Consider the following 15405-nt stretch of genomic DNA (forward strand, 5'->3'; position numbering starts at 1 on the left):
ACAGCTTGTGACCACAGGTGAGGGCAGGAACGTAGACCAACCAGTAAAGAGAGAGCTTTGCCTTTTGGCTTAGCTGTTTCTTTACAATGACAGACCGCTACAAAGTTTGCGTTACTGCAGACACTGCACTGGTCTGCCTGTCGATCATTCGTTCCATCCTACTCTTACTCATGAACAAGACTCCAAGATACCTGAACTCTTCTACTTGGGTGTTTTGGACTTTCGGGCTAATTTACAACAGGATGGACGCATAGTGACGAGCTCTCGTTAGTTGGTTTCTAAAAAGTACCTCCTAACATTATAAACAGAAAGTTTGTCTGGAGCTACAGACTCAGATCGCTAGCATCTAGGAGACGCAGAACCGAATTGCTGATCTGGAGGCAGCTTGCCTTGAGATGAAACAAGCATTAGTGGTGGTGGTGGTGAAAGAAAACACAGAGATGCGGGATAAACAATTTGATTTGGAGAGCCGTTCTAGAAGAAATACCATCAGGATTTACGGAGTGCTTGAAGAAAAAGAGGGTCAGTCTGCTGTTTGTAATGGAGTTGTTTAAAAGGCACCTCACTCTGCCGAAAGGAGTGGAGCCTCAAATTCAGTGAGCGCACAGAGCGCTGATCCCAAAGCCAGCCGCTACTTAACCGCTGAGATCAATAATAGTGAACTTTTTACAGTTCCACGTTTAAGAGCGGTTTCTCCAAAAGACATGGCAACAGAAGATTGTGATGAACGGAAAACGGCTGTATTTTGATAATGATTAGGCGACAGACATTATGGAGAGGCGCAAATCATACGGCCCCATCAAAGCAGCGCTGAAGGAGAAGGGCATACGGTTCCAGACCCCTACACAAAGATACGAGTACACTGGGAATCCTGGACTGCGGATCTATAGGTCGTTCAAAGAGTGGCTTTTTTCTTTTTTGTTTTGATCTTTTTGTCCTTCGCCTAAATGTTGGACATTCTAGTATATGTGGTTTTCCCCACAACTAGGGAGGGCCCCTACAACAGAGAGGCACTTAACTCTCCTCCCACCAACAGGGACCTTATAGGATGTTTAAATACATCGCTTTATTGGGAGTCACACTGTTTCGTGTTCAATTGTGTTCGAATGTTGTATTACAGTTAAGCCTTTTGCGTTTTGTGCTGGGTTGCCATACAAACTCATAAATAGTAATGTCAGATTATAAAATGAAGATATTGTCGTTGAATATTAATGGTTTAAATAACCCTGTGAAATGCCAGAAGGTAATGACCAAATTAATGGATAAGTCACAAATTATATATTTGCAGGAAACTCATTTATCTAGACAGGGAAGTGAGAAACTGAAGAGGTTTGGTTTTACAAACTCATTTTACAATTCATACTAGCATGGATGTAAACGAGGTGTAATCTTACGTATCCCCAATTTATTGAGATTTGAATGTATTAAAGAAATTAGTGATAAAGAAGGGAGATTTATTCTTGTGAAGGGAAAACGAGAAAACAAAATGGTGACATTGGTTAATGTATATGCGCCAACCTACAATGGGAAACGATTCTTCAAAACCTTGTTTGATACTATGATATGGGAAATGGAGGGGATACTGATACAGTATGTGGTGGTGATATAGTAAACGGACAGTGGAAGAGAGAAAGGAAGATAATAAGATGTATGATAAAGAATATAAAAATGGAGAAGTTACCCTGGTCATCTTGTGGGGCGCTCTTAAAGCGGCGATAAGAGGAAAACGTATTGCAAAGACTGCGGCAATTAAAAAAGCCAAAAGAGAAGTCTATGAGAAGGAAAAGGAAAAACTGCTTAAAATTGAAAAACAGCATAAAACTACATGTGCTGCTTCCAAGAATGAAAGAAATATGGGATAATATAGATGGCATGTTAACCATGGAAATTGAAAAGACAAGATTTCTAAGACAATCACATTATGAAGTAGGGCCGAGACCTACTAAATTATTGGCAAAAAGATTAAGAAAACAGCAAGCTGACCGGACAATTCATAAGATAAGGGATGTAAGTACAAACCAGATCATTTGTGACCCAAAAGATATTGAAAACATTTTCATGAACTCTTACAAAGATTTGTATAGCCAACCTCCTTCCACTGACATAGACCAAATGAAAGCTTTCCTTGCGGAATTAGACTTACCAGCAATTGGGGGCCTATCGGCTGAATGGTACAAAACATTCAGTGAACAACTTTTACCACTTCCGGTCATTTCACTGTCATTTAACTATATACTTGAACATGGCCACAACTGCGCAAAATTCCGTGAATATTGGCAAACATGTATCATGGGGGCTGTAAAATATGTGTTTCAAATTTCCTTCGCCGTGAGCAACAAAAACCTTAATAACTCCAATGTACAAGCTTTAAAAAAAAATCAAACTATTGCAGAAAATTTACTAGTGATGGCCTTAAAATATCTGCGTGATAAATGTTCAAATTTATTATAGCGCCACCTAGTTACAGACAAAAATGTCATTGTTTAAACTTTCATGTATTGTGCAAAGCCTGTATCAGTAAATGAACTGAAAATTTGTCCGAATAGCAGAGACTTGCAGAATAAGGGTCTCCAAATTTTACGACTTTGTGATAAAGGGGGTGGTCTGTGTGCCACCGCAAAGACGGAGTTTGCCCAAATCAGCAAAATTTGCTGTAATTGAGCCCAGATGATGCTAAAACGGCAGCCAGTTCCGACCCGTTTGACCTAGAGCTACGAAATTTTTTACACATATGTAGGACTTTAACACCTACAAAAACATGATAGAGCACCATATGTTAGGATGTACAGAACCAGTTATCAACTGTTGAATGTTGAAGGCAAAATATCGTGAAGATCGGCTAACATTATGATGGGAGCGGGGCTTCAAAATGTGTTTCAAAGTCAAATTTCCTTCGCCATGAGCAACAAATACCTTCATAACTCCAATGTGCAAGCTTAAAAAAATCTGAAACTTTACACAACATTTACAAGTTATAGCTTTAAAATATCTGCATGGTCAATATTCAAATTAATTATAGCGCCACCTTGTTACAGACAAAAATGTCATTTTTTCTAAACTTTCATGTATTGTGCTAAGCCCGTAGGAGTAAATCAACTGAAAATTTGTCCGAATAGCATCAAGACTTGGAGGATAAGGGTTTCCAAATTTTACCACTTTGTGGGGGGTGGTTTGTACGTCACCTCAAAGTCGGAGTTTCCCCAAATCAGCAAAGGTTGCTGTAATTGAACCCAGATGATCCTAAAACTGCAGCCAGTTCGGACTCGTGTGACCTAAAGCTATAAAATGTTTTACACATATGTAGGACCAAGACCTACAAAAACATTATAGAGCACCATATGTTAGGATGTACAGAACCAGAGTCGTCAACTGTTGAATGTGCCATTTGGCCCGTTTTTGTACATTTTTCGGCACCAAAACCCTTGACCCAATCAACTTCATATTTGGCGTGCTCCATTTTTATTGGCACAACTGGGCAAAACTTCATCAAGATCGGCTAACATACAGTATATGATGGGCGTGGGGCTTCAAAATACTTGTTTCAAATTTCCTTTGCCACCAGTGACAAAAATCTTATTTCAATTTTTGCACTGTGCTAATCCTGTTTGAGTAATTTAATTGAAAATTGGCCAGAATAGCGGTGAGGCATGTAACATGAAGGTTCTCCAATTTTACAACTTTTTGCCAATGGGCGCAGCCAGCACGTCATCTCAAATGCCGATGTCTCGCCAATCTGAATAAGTTTCTGTAATTGGACCCAGATGGTCTTATCTTTTCTAAATTCCGTATAGTTGATGGGAGCCCAACGTAAAACACACCTACTAACCAGTTTTTTGTCGTACTGCGAGCGCCACCTAGTGGGAGCAAAAAATGTCATTATAGTCGAAGGATTGCAGCCAAACCCAGTTGGTTCGCCTTACAGCTACCAACATTTGTAGGCATATGCAGGACCCTAAGACCTAAAAAAAAACAATCAGAGACAGCCATACACTAGGATGTACAGAAAAAGAGTTATGGATTTTTGAATTTGCAATTTTGATGCATTTATGGCCTTTTGTAAGTCTTCCACTGCTGCCGCCTTCTCTTTTACGGTTGACCCCATCAACTTTCAATTTGGCCTTGACCATTATCAGACGTAGAGGCACAACTGGTCCAAAAATAGTCACGATCCCATGAAATATATGACGGAGGCGGGCTTTCATAATATGAAGTCAGTTTCCTTGGCCCACAGTGACAACAACCTTGAAAACTCAGCTGAACAAGCTTTAAAATATCTGAAAATTGACAGCATCTTTAGACTCATGGTCTAAATCTTCTACATGACACATTTCCAAATTACCAATAGCGACACCTGGTGGCAGACAAAAAAGTTCATTTTTACACTTTCATGTTCTGTGCTATACCGGTTTCAGTAAATACCCAGAAAATTAGTCAGGAGAATATTGAGATGAGAGGGAACATTATGAATCTTAAGTTTTATGACTTCAAATTTGGACATGGCCTTTACAACGCCTCAAAGTCCGATGTCTGGCCAGACCGGTGAAACTTAATGTAATTGGACCAAGATGATTTTCTCTAAATTTCATTTCATGGGAGTACAATGCCAAACACACTTTTTTTACTCGTAGTGTGGGTGCCACCTGGTGGCAGAGAAAAATTCATATAATGTACCTTGTTGAGCCTGTCAAATTAATATCACTGAATTATTTTCAGACAGGCCTTCGGACACCTCTAATTTCCTCCACCAAATATGATGTTTTGATAATGGTCGTAGCCAATATAGCAGTGCTCTTCACGACGATTTATCGTAACAGTAAATGCTGCTTCAGTTTGACCCGGAAGATCACATCTTGTCATGACTTCACACGTTGAATGCAAGTCCATTCATACAGACATGAACAAACATACATTCCATTGTAGTGCTAGAATCACTTCGCGTCAGGAAAAAATATACAGTCGGCCCCCGGTTTATGAACTCCCTATTTTACGAACATTTTGACTTACGAGCGTGGACCATGGAGTTTTTTATCCCCCACTTACGCACAAACCTTTCGTCTTACGAACAATCCAACATGCCGGTCAATGTGTTCATACATTTATTTTCGCTTTGCTGCATCAATGAAATCTAATGTTCACGCTTGTCACGGTAACGATGAACGCTATTGCTCTTACAATGTCACAGTCAATGTCTCAGTCACGGTGTCAGCCACGGAGTCACGGAGATGCTGATATGCTATTGGTCGATTAAGATCACAGTCCCGGTCTCACTCACGGAGATGCTATTGGCCGGTGTCACGTCAATCATAGAAATGCCGATATGCTATTGGCCAAACGCCTTTATCTAGCTTGATGGCACAGCTGGTCGGGATGGAAGGAAGGAGAGAAAATGAGTGAAAAACAGAAGGAAGGAATGTTGTGAAGACTTTGCAAACTTTATCTGTTAGACATGGCTTCTAAAAATGCAAGTGGCGGTAAAGGAAGAAGTAAGAGGATGATGACAAGAGAAACCAAGCAGGAGATAATAAAAAAATACCAAGGAGGCGCACGGATAGTTAACCTTGCTCGTGAGTATGGCCGTAACCGCTCGGCAATCTCTAAGGGCAAGACTTTCCTTGCCGGGGGACGGACCTCGGTGGACAACAAAATGGAGAGGCTTCTTCTATTATGGATTAAAGAGAAGGAAATCGCCGGTGATATGTTCTTGTTTGAGAAAAGTTCCCGTTTAAGAAAATAAATAAATAAATTCTGCGGGTTGGTCTCTGCTCCCCTCCGCCTCCACCAAGTCACGTCGCCCCAAAGGTAAATGTCATTTTTCCTTTGTATATGTCATTTAATTTAACTGTACAGTAGATTATGTTACTCATTTTTAATATATGTATAAAGTCGTGATGTTTTTACACGCGTTGCACGCATTCACTAATTAACATAGGTTTGGATTGCCCATCATACGAGCAGTAACGAGCGTAGCCGCTGAACGGATTAAGTTCGTAACACGGGGGCCCACTGTATTACCGATTTTGCGATTCCAATGACTTAGTTGAGCCCATTGAACAAATCCTCATGAAAATCGCCCCTTTTCTTAAACATTGACTTCTACTTTTCGCCTGCATATGCACAAATACATTCATATTCAAATATGTTCATACCTCGAACTGTTCATACTTCAACTTGCTCAGGTCTGCGAGGGCCTGTTATAGCTGCTTGCAGCTCTATATCATGTCCTTGGGAAATTTGGACTTCATGACAAAGCCATTAAAAGTATTAAATCACTCTATCAGAATCAAACTGTATGAATAAGAATAAACGGCAGTCTGACTGAGAGTATAGCTCTAGAGTGGTCCACTAAGGCATGGCTGCTGTCCCTCACTGACGTAGTTCGCGATCTTCATCGGGCCCCCTCACAAGCGATCAGGCAGAATAGAGATCTTAAAGGTATAAATATTAGGGGAGAGGAACACACTATCGGACTTTACGCGGACAACATGATCTGTTTCTTAGAGGATCCAGACACATGTATTCCCATATTAATCAACCAACTAGAGTCGTTTGGCCTTTGCTCTGGATACAAACACAAATCTTATAACTCAACTATTTACCATCCAAAAACATACAATTAAAATATAAGATGAATTGAAAAGCAACAAAAATGAAATATCTTGGGGTCATTTTAACACAAAGAGCTGACGACATGTATGAAGCTAATTATGCCAAACTGGATAAGGAAATTAGGAATGATTTGGATAGGTGGGCTATCCTTCCACTAGACATTGGTTCACGAATAGAGACCATAAAAATGAGTATTCTCCCCCGACTTCTTTACCTGTTTCAATATCTACCCATTGAGATACCTGAAAAAAAAATGTCAAGATTTACATGGAATAGTCATAGACCAAGAATCAGATTTGAAACATTACAGATTGGGAAAGATAAGGGTGGCATCGCAATGCCGAATTTTAAAGAATACTTTAATACTGCGCAAATTAGACCTGTGATCTGTTGGTGTGATGAAAACAATGATGCCAAATGGAAGAATATAGAACAATTTGTACAAGAGAGGGAAATTCTAAGTCTTATTGGCGATAGAGAGGAAACAATAGGTAGGATTGAACAGGTGGATAATGTCACCCAATTTACATTAAGACTGTGAATTAATATAGTACAAAAGTAAAAACTGGAGAAGAACCCTGGACTACTTCGGTGGACAGCCTATGATCGATGTTTCACCCTTGGTTCTCTTGACCTAAAGTTTAAACAATGGCTTTCAAGTGGAATAACGGCAATTTGTACGGTTATAAACAATGGGAATGGGAGTTTTCAGGAGATTAAACAAAATTATAATATAGATAACCATGATCATTTTAGATATCTGCAAATTAGGGATTTTTATGACAAAGAGATGAAACACAATGTAAATTTCGATAAAAATGGGATAATCAGGACCCTGTTTGGAATTTATAATACAAATAAATATAGAATAATATCCACAATATAAGGCCACCTAATGGAGAGAAGAGGGAATACAACCTCGTATATTAGACTGAAATGGGAAAGAGAGCTCGGTGTGAGCATCTCTGAGGACGACTGGTTGCATATTTGTAAATCACAGCAATCCACTACATCATCATTGACTTGGAGGTCATATTGCTGGAAAAAGTTAATCAGATTCTTTACCACAGCCAAAAGTACTCAGCTGGACCACATCCATGTTGGAGGAAATATGGAGATGTAGAAGTAGATCACTCTCATGTTTTTTGGCTTCGTCCTAAGATCTTAACTTTTGGGGAAAATGTTCAAATAACTATTATCAGAGTTCTGGGTTACAGTATACCTAGATCATGTATGCTACTGTATTTTGGGAATATGGCGGGGAAGGAGTTAAAGGAGGACAGATATTTACTGAAAATTTGGTTGGTTGCATGTAAGAAAGCAATCACGAGGAAGTGGTATAAACCAGATCCACCAACACAAGATGGATGGCAGAAAATTGTGATTGACATATCTGTTATGGAGAAACTGACTCACAAGATAAGGACAGAAGCGGAAAAATGTCAGGAGAAATGGGAGAAGTGGACTGTTTCTATATCAACGACAAGACAAGAATAGGCGACAGCTGTTTACAATGACAGACCGGTAGAGAGTCTGCCTTACTGCAGGCACTGCACTGATCCGCCTGTTGGTCTTTCATTCCATCCTACTCTCACTCATGAACAAGACTCCAAGATACTTGAACTCTTCCACTTGGGGCAGGACCTCAACCATGACCCCAGTGTGGGGCCCCGGTGACCCGCGTCTGAGCAAGGGGAACACATGTCTAAAGTTTTACTCATCATAAGCCCTATGTGGGCCATGCTTAGTCTGGTCCCTCACCTAAGACCTGTTTGCCATGGGTGACCCTCCAGCAAAGATGGGAAATCCAGGTGCAGAAAGTAAAAACTCTGCCATTGTTTGGCTTTAGCCACAGGTGTTTCTAATCAACTTGCAGTCAATTGAGATCTTTAACTTACCTGTTAAGTAAAAGCACATGTGGCTTAAGACAATTTGTGGCAGGGTTTGTACTTTCTGGACCTGGATTTCCCAACCCTGCCCTCCAGGGCCTCATTGTGACATTCAAACACCTCCACCACAGTTGTCTTATCACTTACTCAATGTGTGTGTTCACAAGAACCTAAGGCAGGGGTGTCCAAAGTTTTTGCAAAGTGGGCCAGATTTGGTGTGTTAAAAATGTAGGGGGGCCAACCTTGGCAGGCGTTCTTTACATCTAACAGCAATTAATTTAATACATTTCAGCGAGCCGTTCTGTGTTTAACATTTGCTTTCTTATTTTCATTTCATCTATCTTAAGCATGTGTTTTGGTTAATTTGAAACATGCATATCAAAAATGAATTGACATTAAATGTTGAAATTAAATATTAACTTAACTTCACTTTTAACACTTTAAATAACTTTTTTGTAACAGTTGAACAGAAGTAATTGTACTCTTGGGTGCAAAGTACATTTGAAACATAAAAAAATATCTCACCATGGCAGTTTAATATTCATAGAATGTTTAAACAAAAGCAGAGAAAAACAGAGAAATGAACAAGTAATAGTCATATAACAAGTGCAGGGCTCATTTAAAATATGAAATTAGTAACGATGAATGTTGATTGGATTTTAAAATGGTTATTATTCTGGAGTGAAAAGCGTTTTCAGACTTATTGTAAATGAAAAATGACTTGTCCGCATGAGTGTGATGGGTGAAACTGAGATCTGGAGTGCAGGACAAAGGCCAGGTGTGGCTGTATAGCAGTAGTATGGATGCGCAAGATGTCTTGTAAGTGAGAGTCCGATAGCCGTGTCCTCACACGGCTCTTATTTAAGTTCATAACTGAGAATGTCTTCTTACACAAATACGTTGAACCGAACAAGCTTAGCATTTTCTTACCAAATGCTCGAATGTCTCAGAAACTTGTCCTTATCCAGCTGTCAGTAAAAGTTGGCGATATAAAGCTACTGGTGCTGACCGCAGCTCACTGCATCACATTGCAGCTAAGCTTTCCTCCTTTTGTTGACTGTCGCCATTTTAGAAAATTAGGGGCTCATACAGTCAATTACTCTTTGCTGTTCCTAATTGAGCCTATAGATGGCAGCATTTAGCATACGCAGGTAACAGCGCTGCTGCCCAATGTATTAATTCTCCATGCGGGCCAGACGTTATTGATTTCTGACGGAGGGTGCGGGCCAGATGGAAAGTGACCACGGACCGCAATTGGCCCCCGGGTCGGACTTTGGACATGTCTGACCTAAGGGATAGGGCTACAAATAAGGGGCAAATACAAACCCTCTTTAAAACGCACAAAGGCTACAACAATGGAGAGAAAAAAAAAAGCCAAGAAACACATCAATCAAAGTCATGCTTATTTGAGTTTCACAAAACAGTGATCCCTCCTACTTCGCGGTTAATGGGGGTTATCAACCCCCCGCGAAGTCTGAAACAAGCGAAGTAGGGTATCAGTTCCTAGATTTCTATGTACGCCCCAATATAGCCGCAGTCACCATAAACAATCCTTTTTTTTTCTTGTATTTTTTGCCTATTTTATTTCCTTTCTCCTATTACTTAACATTACATTATCCTTATTAACATTATTGTATATTCATTAAATAACTAATATTACTGAGTTTGTTGAGAATTTGTTCTCAGGACTGGTTATCTGCACCAAGACTCAGGTGAAAGAGTACACAAGTCATCACGTTGAACTTCACGTTTATTTTGGCTCATGTATGGTGTATCATGTAGTATCTGTTGAATAATAAATCAACAACAATCTTAAAGTCAGTAAACTAACATATAAACACTTAATCTATGAAATTACTGTATTTTTAGCCGACATTAGCGGGTTAGCAAGAACTAACTACTAACTATAAAGTGCAACCTCTACACAAACGAACACATAAACAGAATAAACACTCATCGCTTACTAAACATAGGCAGTAGCGTGGGTTATCAACATAAATGATAATAAACTATAAATATGAGCTTACGTTGTCATTCCCTACGTCACCGTAACGAGCTGAATGACTCACAGAGAACGTAAAAAAGAAAGCGGGAATGCAACGCGACCCGACAAATTAAAAGCATGCGTTTCAAAATAAGATAAAAAAACGTCACAAACTTGAAGAATTCTTAACATAGTTTTTAACTAATATTACTTCGTTATTTGACTATTAGAGTACTGTATAATGTACTTTTTTGCTTTTTTCATTTTTTGTACTTTTTTGCACATTTTTTAAATGATTTATTTTGAAATCTTTTTTATTTTTCCTGGAAAAAAAACGCTAAGTACTGAGACTGCGAAGTAGGAGGATCACTGTAGTAACATTTGTGGGTTTCATTAGATGTTCTATAATTTTTTTGGTCCAAATGTGTGCAAATACTTGCTATAAGAGCTGTCTGCTGCACAAAAAACAACAACACGATTAACCAGGTAGCACAGTAATGTCGCTTCTGAATATTATGACAAATTTTCTTATTTATGAGTTTCTTATTTATTCTTATTTATAAGATTTCAACGGCTATATAGTCTTAGTGTGCTGCAATCAGCTGTGTTTTAAAAGTTGAAGATAAATGCTTGATAAAGAGCAGGCACGCCATTGGAGATAAAAACAGCAAAATTCAAGATTCAAGAGTTTTATTGTCATATGTGTAGTAATACCACGCAATGAAATTCTTATTATGTTCAATGGCAACGCTATACAACTATTGTGTCTGTTTATGACACGACATGCTAGCTGTTTATCTAACTTTTTTGTCTGCCACCAGGTGTCACTATTGGTAATTTGGAAATGTGTCATTCGGATTTAGACCATGAGTGTAAATGATACTGGCAATTTTCATATATTTTAAAACTTGTTCAGCTGTGCTATCAAGGTTTTTGTCACTGTGGGCGAAGGAAACATTGACTTCATGTTTTGAAAGCCCACCTCCATCATATATTTCTTGGGATCGTGATTATTTTAGGACCAGTTGTGCCTCTAAGTCTGATAATTGGTCTAGGCCAAATTGAAAGTTGATGAGGTCAACAGTATAAGAGGTGGTGGCAGCAGTGGAAGACTTACAAATGGCCATAAATGCATCAAAGTAGCAAATTAAAAAATCTGTAACTCTTTTTCTGTACATCTATGTTCCATGTATCAAAGCTATTCTGGCCAATTTCCAGTTAAATTGCTCAAACAGGATTAGCCAGTGCAAAAATTGAAATTATAAGGTTTTTTTCACTGGTGAAAAAAGAATTGGGCCTAATGTAAGTGGCATATTCAAAAACAAATACTGCAGCAACCGTGCCAGTTTAACATCGATAACATTAATAGTATATGTATAAACTCTGAAAACAAATAATCCTCAATGAAACCTTAGAAGGCAGTGCAATAACTCACCAGGTTTGTGTATGACCTATGTGCTTTCACAGCTTTCTCCAAGAGATCCACTTTCTCCGTGTTCTGCATGAAAATGAAAGATGACAGTGTTCCAACTTAACTGCATACAATGTCACTGTTTAACAAGAGTACATATGGATACTTCAGTTTTGTACACAGACACTTCCTCAATATTAATAACTTCATTTGTATAGCAACTTTAGAACCCAAGAAATCCAAGAACCCACCAACCCAACTGAGACCGGGTGGCAGATGTGGTGTGGTAAAATTAGGTGAGCATTTGAAAATGCAAAGAAAAAAAACAAAACATGAGGAGTTAATACAAAAAAAAAAGGTAAAGGATGTCATGAATTTCATGTATCACAGCTACTCCGCTAGGTCGTTCCAAAGTTGTGGTGCTGTGGAGGACAATGCCACTTAGGTGAAATCAGTTACAGCTCACCTGTCTGCCAGGTTAGGTCATGTGACATTTGAGACCTGAGCCCTTAGGCACTGTGATTTCATTTTGAGTTGATACCAAGTTGCAACGTGTCTAGCCCCCAGAGATGGACAAAAACAGGTGGATTGCTCATACTTAGTTCATATTCCATGAACAACACATTAATCAGAATGCCATGTTTAGACTAGTAGAAGCACATGGAGCATGTTATTGTAAAAAATGTTTTCAACTTTTTTCCCCCTTTCAGGTATGCCAGAATTCGTTCGGTACCTTCGACATAAGGGATTTTGGGTGTCAGTCCTAGCACTAAATTTGGTATGTACAATTTGCACCTGAGTATAATTCGCAGGACCAGTGAAATTATGAAAAATAAGTAGGACATGCAGTGGTATGAAAAAGTATCTGAACCTTTTGGAATTTCTCACATTTCTGCATAAAATCAAATATGATCTGATCTATGTCAAATTTACACAGATGACACATCTGTCTGCTTTAACTAAAACCACCCAAACATTTATAGGTTTTCATCTTTTAATGAGGATAGCATGCAAACAATGACAGAAGAGAGAGGAATAAGTAACTGAACCATCACATTTAATATTTGGAGCCCCCTCCCTTTGACAGCAATAACTTCAACCAGACACTTCCTGTAGCTGCAGATCAGTCAGGCACATCGATCAGGACTAATCTTGGCCCATTCTTCTTTACAAAACTGCCGTATTTCAGTCAGATTCCTGGGATGTCTGGCATGAATCGCTGTCTGCAGGTCATACCACAGCATCTCAATGGGGTTCAAGTCTGGGCTTTGACTTGGTCACTCCAGAATGTGTATTTTGTTCTTCTGAAACCATTCTGATTCACTTGTGTGTTTTGGATCATTGTCTTGTTGCAGCATCCATCCTCTATTTAGCTTCAACTGTCTAACAGAAGGCCTCAGGTTTTCCTGCAAAACATCCTGATAAAGTTTTGAAGTCATTTTTCCAGTAATGGTTGCAAGTTTTCCAGGCCCTGAGGCAGCAAATGAGCCCCAAAACCATGACGCACCCTCCACCATGCTTCATGGTGGGGATGAGGTGTTGATGTTGGTGAACTGTTCCATTTTTCCTCCACACATGACGTTGTGTGTTCCTCCCAAACAATTCAATTTTGGTTTCATCAGTCCAAAAAATATTTTGCCAAACCTTCTGAGGAGTGTCCAAGTGCCTTTTTGCGAACATTAAATGAGCAACAATTCTTTTTTGAGTCAGCGGTGGCTTCCTCCCTGGAGTCCTCCCACGAACACCTTTCTTGGCCAATGTTTTACATATAGTTGATGCGTGCAGAGAGATATTGACTGTGCCAGTGATTTCTGTATGTCTCTAGCAGACACTCTAGGGTACTTTTTTACCTCTCTGAGTATTCTGCGCTGAACTCTTGGCGTCATCTTTGGTGGACGGCCCCTCCTTAGGAGAGAAGCAACAGTGCCATACTCTCCATTTGTAGACAACTTCTCTGATTGTCGATTGATGAACATCCATATCAGTGGGCTGTTAGTTTGCTTGGTACTGCAAACTTGCTTTCGACAAAAAAAATGATATAACTTGGCTTAGTTTAAGAGCATTGCATGACCAAATCATGATTGTCTTTACTTCACTTGCCCATTTGGCCCAGGTGCTGTCTGGTCCTACTCCTTATATTACTCTGTGTGACCCTAAGAGGCGCATAGAGCCCATGACAATGTGGCTCATAAACACATGTGGAAACACAAACTCCCTCACAAGAATACGGTTATGGCTTTTGGAGGAATGCTTGGAACATAAATTTGTAAAAAAAAAATAAAAATCAAAGTGGAGCATATCATACCTGTTTGTTTGGATCATCAAAGGATTTCACAAAAGCAGCAGAGGCAGATGAGGCTGATCTGATTGTATCAGTGCGACCAAGTCTAAACATACGCAGGGAGGCACTTTCATATGTCGCACAACAGTGCTGATACAGTCTGCAGAGGAAAAAAAAAATTAGGGTAACATTTACCATAGTCCAGAGGTGTCCAAACTTTTTGCAAAGTGGACCAGATGTGGTGTGTTAAAAATGTAGGGGGGCCAATCTTAGCAGGCGTTCTTTACATACAGTATAGCAGCAATTAATTTAAATACATTTCAACGAGCCGTTCTGTATTAACATTTGCTGTTTTATTTTCATTTCAGCTAGCTTTAGCATGTGATTTTGTTCAATTGAAGCATGCATATCAAAATTGAATTGACATTAATATTCACTTAACTTCACTTTTTTTTAACACTTTAACTTTTTTGTAACAGTTGAACAGAAGTAATTGTACTCTTGGGTGCAAATTACATTTGAAACATAAAAAATATATCCCACCATGGCAGTTTAATATTTATAAGATTTTTAAACACAATAACAGACAAATGAGCAAGTCATAGTCATATCAACAAGTGCAGGGCTCATTTAAACAATGAAATAAGTGCAGGGCTCATTTAAAATATGAAATTAGTAACTCTAAATGTTGATTGGATTTTTAAATGTGTATTATTCTGGAGTGAAAACTTAAAAAAAACAAAACGTTTTCAGACCTATCATAATTGAAAAATGACTTGTCCGCATGAGTGTGATGCGTGAAACTGAGATCTGGAGTGCAGGACAAAGGCCAGGTGTGGCTCTATGGCAGTAGTATGGATGCGCAAGATGTCTTGTAAGTGAGAGTCCGGTAGCCGTGTCATCACACGGCTCTTATTTAAGTTCATAACCGAGAATGTCTCCTCACACAAATACGTCGACCCGAACAAGCTAAGCATTTTCTTACCAAATGCTTGAATTTCTCGGGAACTTGTACTTCTCCAGCTGTCAGCAAAAGTTGGTGATATAAAGCTGCTGATCGAGCTGCAGCTCAACTTTCCTCCTTTTGTTGAATGTCGCCATTTTAGAAAATTAAGGGCTCATACAGTCAATTACACATATACTAATTTGCTGTTCCTAATTGAGCCTATAGATGGCAGCATTTAGCACAGGCAGGTAACAGTGCTGCTGCCCAATGTATTCATTCTCCATGAGG

The 15405-nt window shown here is 39.2% G+C and overlaps 1 protein-coding gene across 1 annotated transcript in view; it reads right to left on the minus strand.

Moving 5' to 3' along the window:
* crata (carnitine O-acetyltransferase a) overlaps positions 1–15405 on the minus strand; it is a 37136-nt gene that overhangs the window by 6970 nt on the left and 14761 nt on the right. The window contains exons 11-12 of the mRNA XM_088435749.1: positions 14196–14331; positions 11915–11977 (exon numbers count right to left, since the gene is read on the minus strand). Coding sequence (XP_088291875.1) covers positions 11915–11977; positions 14196–14331 — 199 coding nt within the window. The remainder of the gene's footprint in view (positions 1–11914; positions 11978–14195; positions 14332–15405) is intronic.

Source organism: Hippichthys cyanospilos, chromosome 15 (genome assembly GCF_059441005.1).
Source record: "Hippichthys cyanospilos isolate Australia breed blue-spotted pipefish chromosome 15, RoL_Hcya_1.0, whole genome shotgun sequence".
NCBI lineage: Eukaryota > Metazoa > Chordata > Actinopteri > Syngnathiformes > Syngnathidae > Hippichthys > Hippichthys cyanospilos.